General features: G+C 36.1%; 1 protein-coding gene across 3 annotated transcripts in view; it reads left to right on the top strand.

The window, feature by feature from the left end:
• CADM2 (cell adhesion molecule 2) overlaps window positions 1-10,373 on the top strand; it is a 570,185-nt gene that overhangs the window by 394,093 nt on the left and 165,719 nt on the right. For all 3 annotated transcript variants that reach the window (XM_083855090.1, XM_083855089.1, XM_083855091.1), the window contains exon 2: window positions 8,684-8,833. In XM_083855090.1, coding sequence (XP_083711216.1) covers window positions 8,684-8,833 — 150 coding nt within the window. The remainder of the gene's footprint in view (window positions 1-8,683; window positions 8,834-10,373) is intronic.

Below are 10,373 nucleotides of genomic sequence, written 5' to 3'. Positions count from 1 at the left end.
AAGTAATTTTGTTGTTTATAGTTTGATGCCTGTGCAAGCTCAAAAAGGCTTCTAGAATTGTATAAAGCAATTCTTCTCCAGACCAATTCCTGCCCTTATTTTATTTTGTAGACCAAAAGAAGGAAAAAACAACCCATCAAGTACAAAGTCAGTTTTAAACCAGTTGTTTTTTACTTGAACTTTCATGAGCTTAAACCGAGCTGTGATCTCCTCTGCACAAGAAAAAGAGTCAAACATCAAAGATGGTAGATATCGACAGAGTGGGTGAAATCATCAGTAGAGAAAACTTTGTGAATATACAGATGATCACAAGTGGAAAACAGTTTATTAATCATTCTGACTTTTCCTTTGTGAGAATCAGAACTGCTTTCTCCAGGGAGCATTCCCAGCTGGCCAGGATGTGTTTAGGTATTGATCAACACAAGGTCATTAAGGGAAATGCCTGTTCAGATCAAACCATCTGCACGCACATTTCCCACCTTTAAGACACTGTGTCTTTTGTGTGTTAAAACACAACCCCTCACAATAGTTTTTATATTTATGAAAGGGATTTTGTTTCAAAAGTAAGCTTAGCCTGTCCATATTTTGTTCCACTGACGGAATTCAAAGATCTGACTCCTGTCTATTGATCCCCATTTGCTGCTAGGATAGTTTTATCAGTACTGTTTACAACTACAGAGTATTTCACTGAAAAGCACCAATGATGTGGTAATCAGAACACATTAGTCTCTGATCAAAATCTGGTTTTTCCACCTTTGTTTTTTTCTTCATTTACCTTTGAGGATGACATGTCACCTGAAGCAAACCGAGCAGTGGAAGTGTTGAAAGTCCAGGTAGCAAAGATTTATTTAGTGGACTGGTGCAATGACAGGTGATTCTTATTCAGACTTGAGGTGGTAAGATCAGTTCTAGTATAATTAAAATATACTGAAGTAAAAAGTTCAATTCACGGTAACAAGCCGGGGTTTAGTGGCTTATTTTATCACTGTTAGTCATTCCCCTCTCCTGTGTGGGCCTATATGTACAAATATGTACAAGACATGTGTTTAGCTCTATTTTTTTAACAAGAATGAAGCTACTGCGTGGGCAACTACTTAGGCAAACCTAGAACACTTTTAATTTTCACTTTTGCTCAGCTGTTCAATAGAGTGAAAAGTTCAGGCTTCTATTTAAACCATTTGGTGAGTGAGCTCTTGCCATGCATGTTTTTAACTAACAATAAGCAGTGCAGTTATGGTGCATTTTGGGGGAATTCTGAATGCTTTTTGAGATCACAAACATTCAAACAAGAGCTCTTTTCGGAACTGATTTGTACAGCTGCCTCTTCTCTGTCTTTCAACTTCTTTTGAATGACATTTCAGAAGTTGGTGGGACAAAGCTAAAAGTGGAAGGATTTTAAACCTTGGTTGTGTTCTGCTCGCATAGAAAAAATGGTCAAACAGAGAACAAAAATGAAGAGTTGTACAATAAGGAAGTCCTTGCCAGGTGGGTTACCTGCATGTTGGACTTCAAATACCAAAATTTGTCTTTAAGGATGAAGGAAGGAGGAAAAGTGTATTCTTGGAGAGATGCAAGTATGTTTTCTTTTATAGAACTCAATAGCTAAGAAAACTGTTGTTTTTTTTTTCCCAATAGATATGAAATTTTTTTGCAAATGAGAGAAAGGAAGTCGTGAAAGGGATTGTAGCAAAATAAGGAGGGGAAAATGAATCGAAACTATTGGTACATTTTTTCTTCTTTGTGTAATTACCTTTCAGCGGAATGTTTGATTTGAAAAAAAATGAAAAGCGAAGTATTTTGATTTTTATGAAGAATTTTTTTTTCTTTCAATACTGTGTGAAAAGTTAATATTTTCAATGATATAAGTCCATCTTTTCTTCTAGCCAAAATTGTCTTAATTACTTTGGTGTTTCTAGTAATTTCCATCGTTTTCGTGCATTACTTATTTTCAATTGTGTTTGGATTTGTAACTTCCTTAGGAATTCAGAGTGGGTGAAGAGAATACCTTTCAATAAATAATAACTGAATAAAATCACTGGATACTCTTCTCCATTCTCAAGCAAGTAATACCATGGTGATAGCCTGAAAAGAGTAAAAAATAGTCACTTATGCAAGGTTCCTAGGAAACAGCACTGTTTGTGCTTTTTTTTTTTTTTTTTTTTTTTTTTTTTTTTTTTTTTTTCTTCTATTGTCTCATACTTTTTCCTGTTTATCGTTGTGGAATAATTTTACTTCAATATGTATTTTTTTTCTTTTTTTTTCAATTTATATCTGCAATCTCTTTCACTGTAATATAGTCCAAATTAATAATATTTTGAGTTAGCTGTTGGTTTGGAAACATACACGTGAAACATGGAGTGAAGGAAGGAAGAAGGGGTTTCTTCCTTTTCTGGTTTTGCTGTCAGATGTCAATTCCGTTGTCTGAAATCAGAGCCTGTACTGGTGCACTCTTGTCCTTTGCCTTTGCATTATTTTAGTATTGCTAAAACATTTAAAAACACTCAGTGACCTTGAATGTACAGTCTGGGGTTAACAGTTATTCTCTGCATTTTTTTCTTCTCTCTCTCCTAAACCTGTCATTCTATAGGAAGTTTCTGCAGTGCTCTCATTAATTCCAGTGTTCTCTGCAAGAGGTTTTGTTACTGGAGTATGTAACAGTTATTAGATGACACAATTTTGTTTGAATTTTTTTTTTATAATTTTCTTTTTTTAAACCATGTTTCTTCAGTGACCAAACTATTTACAGGATATTCTCTCTGGGCATAAACTCAGAAAGTATTTACCATCCAGATATGGGACAAAATTACTGCTATTTAAAACAGCAAGTTTGGAAAGGTGAATCCATCCAGTCAAGGACTCTGTGTATCAAATAATGCTCAGGCAGTTTTTTTGTTCTTTAAAAATGCTGTGTGAATGCAGTTTAACATGCAGGCTCATTGCTTTTTTTTCTTTGAGAATAAAGCAAAGCAGATAGTTATGCATCAAGAGTTCAACTGTCTTTTTTAATCTGCCATCGATATTTTTACCGCGCTCTTAAGACTGTTCTAAATTTTTTTTTTAAAAATAGTAGAGGCAACAACTTGCCTCAGATTTTCTTCCTTTAGAATTTCCAGGACACTAACCTTCAATCTGTCATCCATGCTGACAAAACAGAGAAGCAGTTTCTTTCCCTTTGCAAAGTCAGAAGAGGCTCACAGTTGCACAGTGCGGCAGATCTCTGTTTGTGCCTGTTCACAATATCATTGCTCTTTAAATTAGGTAAAGACAAGCTAATAATACTTTGTCTCCTTGGAGAGATGTTTGCATTATTTCATGTATAAATTAAGTGAGAAAGCCAGGAAAGTGATTCAGTATATTAGATATTTCATCATAATGGCTTTTCTTTTCCTAATGTTTGAGTTTCTTTACTAAGAAAGAAGGGCAAAATTAATGTTGTCTCCCTACAGATGCAAGCTGTTATTTGAAGTAGTAAACTGCTGGCCCTCTCACCCAAATATTTACTTTGTTTTTAGGGCCTGGTCTTGTTAAAGTCAATATAAAAAAATCAGACTGTTTTGAAAAATAATTTGCTCAAGTTTGGTGTTGGATTTTTTTGGGGGGGCAGAGGGTTTCCCTCTGCTAAGCCTTTGCATTTTCATAGGCTCTGGTTTTGGCTGACACCATGCTATAGAGGTATCAAATAAAAAGCCCATGGCTTTGTGGTTCCATGCCAGGACTGGAAAGGATAAATCTCTGCTCTAGAACTGTAGACTCTACTTTTTCCCTATTATGTGCCAATAAACTTAATTTACCTCATGGGGACAGTGGTCAGCCAGGCTCTCAAAAGTAGAGCCAGTGTGGCAAAACAATGATAATTCACTGCTGCCTCTCTCACCTCTTTTCCAGGCCATCCTCTCTAAAACCATTTTTATTTTTCTGCCTCTCTGAAACACAGTGACATTAGTAGACAAAGCTTGCTGCACTGATACTATGAAATGCTCCTAATTTGTGACATAACTGTTCACTTTACAAAAAGAGTCCTTTGCAGAAGCAAAAGTAGAGAGAGGATTTTGTTTCCTCAGTGCTAGTGGCATTTATAATTAGCCTGGTAAATTGATTAGAAGGTATCACCTAAGCATCAAGTGGAAGTGTTGAACTCATTAAAGAGCTTTCATTGTAATTGCCAAAAGTTAAAAAACCCCCAACAACAAAAACAACCAAAAACCAAAAGCAAAGCCACAAAACCAAGGAAAAAACCCAACCCAAACATAAACAGAAAAACATGAGATGAACTCACTTGATGAATGTTTACAAACTGGACCAAATAATGATAATTATTCTACCTTGACTTGTCACATACTGAGATAAAAATCAGTGTTAAATGTAAAAGCAGTTTAGCTGTGATTTCTGGGTGGGAAAAAGGAAAAAAAAGCCCTCCTTGACAGGAAACAGCTTGTGGCTAATGAGATATGAGTACTGGTCCTCCACAAAGCATTGCAGAAACAACCTGTGGTGGAATATACTTAACCATAGCTCCATCTAGTCCAGAAAGTTAAAATAATGTTGCTAACAAAGCTTCTAAAATGAGCAGAGGGGCTGGGATACAACATGATGACAATGATGTCTCGATGCAGATGCCTTTCTGCAGTAATATCATTGCTTTTTCTAATTTACCTTTGCATAACCTTGTAGTGTTTTCCTTTTCAGATGCAAGGGAATTATTAATGTGGGCCATCAGTATATATATATACACATGTATTTTTAACTCTATATTAGTGTACTCCATACAGGCAGTAAAATTGTTTGTCCTCCCTCTAGATTTGATTTTGGTACAGAATGTAATTTGATATACTTTAGTAGATACATGTATTTTATGTGTTTGATTGACTTGACCTGCTGGTGGAGGTTAGAAATGTCATTCATTCCCAGCTATTTATTGGGAGAAAAGCAAGTAAGCTGCATGGGTAGCCCTGTCTTTAGGATGGTCAGTACCTGATTCATATTTATTACCTCAATTATACCTGTCAATCACCTCAGTTAATAGTAAAGTAGGAAATAAATGGTACTGAACTTACCTAAAAAGCTGTGTTCAGTGCAGTGAAATATAGGGCTGTATAAACAGGAGGAGAAAACTGGAAGGGTGTCTGAGGAAAAACTACCAGCCCTTCACTCACTCCTGGGTCTGACCCTGTGGCTAAGGGACTCTTTTAAAGTGTGCAAACAATACCCAAAAACTGGCAGAGAAGTGGCATCACCTCTGTGTTTCTGCAGCAGTGGGTCTTGCAGGTCTGGGTTTCACCCTTCAGAAAGGAGAGGACACAGGGAGGAGGGCACAGAGAAGAGCCACAGGCTAATTAAAGGATTAGAAAAATGTGATTTCTGCAGAAAGGCTTAGGAGCTCAATTTATTTAGATTATCAAAAGGAAGGTTAATGGGTGATATGATCACAGTCTTTAAGTGCCTACAAGAGAAATTTGATAAGAGAGGGCTCTTCAGAGCAAGGGAAAAGATACAAGAGCCAGTGGAAGCTGGCTGCTACAGCAAGACAAATTCAGAGCAGGACTAAGTTTTGTGGTTTTGTTTGAACAATGATGAGTGTTGCTCTCCAAAATAAGTTACTGAAGGGGCCACTAAATTTTCCATTACTGGACTTGTTAAGTCAAGATGGAATGCTTTTGTTAGAGGACATCAACAGAAACAAGGCCTCTCCCACAAAATACTCTCAGATCCTCTAGAAGCAGAAGGAATCTTTAGTGGCATAAACCACTTCTTTGACACTTTTACTTCAGTAAAAGGGCAGCATGCTGATGCTTTCTTTAGTGTTCACCTGTTTCATACAGGGCTTTACAATCTTCTCCTGTCCTTCCAGCCCTACTTCAGTGTTCCAAGTTAGATGCAAACAGTAAAGTAAATCTCACAAGTTTTTCTTTCCCTTAGTTTTCCCATCACTTGATAATAATTTTTGTCTTCATTAAGAGCTGTGCAGTATGATGGGTATTCATTTGGACTTGTTTTATGTGGTTTCCTCTGTCCTGCAAAAGCTCCCTTCTTTCTACTCAGGCTGCTTTCCATGTTAAATTTTCTCTATTTTCTCTGTACCTCTTTCTCCAGTCCAAACTTCCCATGGAGCTCTGTGCATCTTCTCTTGAGCCATTACAGATTCTCTTGTTGGCAAGAGATAAGACAAATGTTTTGGTCTTATTTTTATATTCTAAATTCATTCTTATTTCCAAATTATCAGCAACCTGTAGGGTGGTCAGAAAAAAGAAAATTCTTCTGGCCTATGCAGGTTATGGCATCTACAGTTTCCATTTTATGGTTGATCAGAATAGTTTATCTCCTGACCAGAGATGAGTCTGTGACTTGGAAGTGGTTAACAAATGACAGAGTGCATGTACACTGACACCTTCATGATAAGAGCTGTAATACCAGACAGAGAATACAGGGTAATTATGGGGAGATCTCCTAAACTGTGTTAATAGGGTCCTAAATCATTACAGCAGGTTCTTTATTAAACTACCTCCCATTGCAGTGCTTTAATGTGACAGATTTCACTGTGCTCATCTCTGGCACTAGGTTCTGTTTAATTCTTCTTGTAGGCAAAAAGTGGTTTAGCCCCCATATCCTCCTATTCACAGCTCATACTTCAGAAGGTTATTTCTTTGGTAAGTTGCCTGTAATTGAGTGGAAGTAATAAGAGGCTGTGTGCATTTTTCCGAATTTAAAAAAAAAATCTAATTTAAATGATAAGCAATTTATGCAGTATCTTGAGGTTCCTTGACACATTGGAATTGAAAGAGGAGAAATGGAAGGAAATGACAAATCTTTTCTGTTTTCTTTTTTTTTTTTTCCTCCTTGTTTATGATTTTTCTCTCATCATATATTTCTCAATGTGTGGTTTTCAAGAAGCAGGGTTTGATTAATGAAGTGTCAGATACAGAGGATGTCATGAGAATTTTGGCATTTATTATTTGCAGCATTCAAATTAGCTATGGTATTTTTAGTATTCCTTATTTTTTATTTACTATATATTTTATCCTGTTGATAGTAAATACCCTCTTAGAGTAGATATCAGTACATGGAAAATAGACAGCTGTATTTGATATTTATACAAAAAATTATACTAGTTATTCAGATCTGCATTTTGTTGGAGATATTTTATTTATTTCACTGGTGTGGGTGATTTTGTTCCATGGCTAAGCCCATCGGGATTATTCGACGTAGGGAAATCTAAATCTGGCTTGAATTATGTGTTTGGCAATATCAGTAAGTCAAATCGAAGTTCAGTTTTTAATCTTTTATTTAGTGCTTCCTCACTCTGGTCATCTGCAAGCCTGTATCCTAGATAATAGATTTTCATACTATCATGCTTTTGTATAGAAGACATAACTCAGTTTGACTTAGTTGGGAACAAGTCTGATGAGAGCCACTAAAAAAATGTTTCTCTGAAGGTTTTATGCTGGGTTTGTGATTCTGGATTGTATCATTAATAGGTATTGTATATATTATTTCCTTGATGTGCTTGTGACACCTCTATGAGTCTTGTTCCCTCCTGTAGGACTGTAGAGAGGTTTTTAATTTCTGACACATCCCACTTGAGTGCCAATCTTGGCATTATACTTTTTATGCAAGCATCTTATACCTACTCTTCAGTGCTTCTTTTAATAGAACCTGTATAAAGGGAGGAAAAGAAAGAAGCATATCTTTCATTTGGAGTATTAGATTGTCTTTCTTTTGCATTGTACCCTTAAATAAATAATTTATCTCCTAGATAACAATCATGTGTTCAGTGATGTGTCCTGCTTATTATTGAAGATTTTTTTTCTTCCCCCACCCATGTTAAAACACACTTCCATTTTTTTTCCCTGTGCTGCCTTCTTGCAGTGCTGTTTGTCAGAATATGCTGTGCAGATTGACAAGGGGTGTGCTCTCCTCACTCTGCATAAACATTTTAGCCTTACCATGCCATTGGAAATCCTTATGATTCAGGAACCTGGCTGATACTGCTCCTGCATTGTGTAGAGGCATTTGCAAATCTTCCCAGTGACTTTTCAGCAAGCTCTTAATGTGATTCATAATGCTCTGGGATGGAATCACAGATGTGAAAGAGACCAGCTACATCATCTTTTCCATTTTCATATGAGATCAGGTTATATTCCCCCAACAGAGCATGCAGCAAGTGTTAGATTCACACTACATTTGTTATCCAACAGCTTTCCAAAGCTAACACAGAAAGTATCATCCTGAGAGCCCTTTAAAATGTATAAAAAAGAAACAGGGAGTCAAGGTTGCCCCATCCCTCTGTGTTAAAAACTGTGGATTTTTGTGTTATGCTTTCAGTGATGTTTCCAACAATGATTTAACTGTATTGCCTGCACTGAGTTTTCTTTGGTATGTCTGAGGAGACAAAACTGCAGAGTATTTCTTTGGAACTAAATAGCATGACATACAGAGGGGGGAAAAGAGGGGGGAAACTCTTATTTCTTAAGTCACCTAGCTGTTTCTCAGGTACAGGGAATATGTTGTAAATACAGTTTTTGAAAATTCATTGTACTGCCTTTCTTTGGTCAGACTAGACCGCACTGAATTTCGGGTCTGTCATCTCTGGGAAGCTGCTGCAATGAATTCAATCCTACAACTTAAATGTTTTCTTTTTTTTCTCTCTTATTCTCTTCCTTTCTGCATCCCTTCCCTCCCTCCTCAGGCAGCCAAGGGCAGTTCCCACTCACACAGAACGTCACAGTTGTTGAAGGGGGAACAGCAAATTTGACCTGCAGGGTCGATCAAAATGATAACACCTCCCTCCAGTGGTCAAATCCAGCTCAACAGACACTGTACTTCGATGACAAAAAAGGTAAATTATAAACTTACGCTTCTGCACTCTTTTTTATAACAAAGAAATGTTTAAAACCATTTATCTTTAATACTCTGATGTTATTATGTTTCCTATATGTTCTAGGAATTGATGTCTTCTGTTATAATTATTATATGATTTTTTTTTACTGGTGTTCACTGAAATACTGTCTTGAACATTATATTATATTTAAACTATGAAAGAAAAAGAATAGGATTTGAAAGGCTCATTGTAAGATAATTTGGAAAAATTTGTTGCACAATATCTTGGAAGAGCATTTATGAGTGGCAAGAGAAGTAGTAGCCCATAAAACTTGTGACTTGTTTTTATCAGTGTGTATCCATAAACATATATTCTATATATTTTTATATTTATATCTATGATCCCACAGTTTGCCACTAGTGTACAGCACTCTAGTTACTGGTGCAAGGCACAGTTACTGTGGTAGCTGTTCTTAACAGTTAATAAAAATATTTGGACTTTGTGTCCTGATGTTTCCAATGTTTCCATGGACAGATTTTTTTACATTTTAGTTAAATTAGAGAAGACAAAAAGACCAGAAAACAACCATTCTTTAGAAAAACAAGGACATTATTTTGCATTATAAGGACATTATAAGGTATATGTTTGTAGACCGATCTGAACTGAAAAAGCGTTGCATTTTATGTAATAGAACATTAACATAAAGATTGTAGTAGATTCTGTAAAGAAATTAAAGTTAGGAGTAATAAATTCATCACTTGGCTTTAAAAAATGTGAAAGCTTTGGTGTTGATTTACAGTGGTACAAAAGTTCAACAGTTAAATTTAATTCTGGTGCTTGAATTTATTTGGAAAGGTGCTACATGCTCCAGAACATATTTTAACAAGTGCAGTTATTACTCTGCTCAAAATTAAAGAACTGCTGTCCAAATGCTTTACTGAATGATTACAAGAGTTTAAAACATCTTGTAGGGCTGAAAATGCTTTGTGGATCTGTGCACTTCAATAAAAGAGAATCTAAAACCTGTCATTTTATACCTGCAGAAGCTGCAATCAAAATATGTTTTTTTACTATTAATATAATAGCTGAATAGAATCTCTTGATGGTGTTGAAGTGGTTCCTTTCTCTTTTATCTAATTTCCTGTAGCGTGTAATCATTTGATTTGCAATTTCTTTGAAATCATAAGTACCTTTTGAATGTGGGATTGAAGATGAGAGGTTTGTAAGGTGCAAACTTTCCAGCTCTAAGTCCTGTGGTGTCACCTTTGCCCACGTGCGCCCCTTCATTTCAGCTGTAATCATTAGTGATTTGGGCTGGGGAAGTAATGCCTGCAAAACCAAAAGCAGAGAGACCTTGTCTGTTGACAGGCCACATCAATACTCAGAAAAATCTATATCTTTTATAAAATAAGTGACATTTTAAAGGATGCTGAGAAAAATGTGTGAGGACTGCAAATACGTTAATTTGAGCATCGCAGCCATTTTGGTGTGAATTGAATTTCCTGTGTGCTTTAGGAAAATCTCCACTTTTACAATGAATAATTGAAGTTTGTATTAC

The sequence above is a fragment of the Zosterops lateralis genome (genome assembly GCF_965231275.1).
Source record: "Zosterops lateralis genome assembly, chromosome: 2".
Classification (NCBI taxonomy): Eukaryota; Metazoa; Chordata; class Aves; order Passeriformes; family Zosteropidae; genus Zosterops; species Zosterops lateralis.
This window is presented reverse-complemented; position numbering and strand designations above follow the sequence as displayed.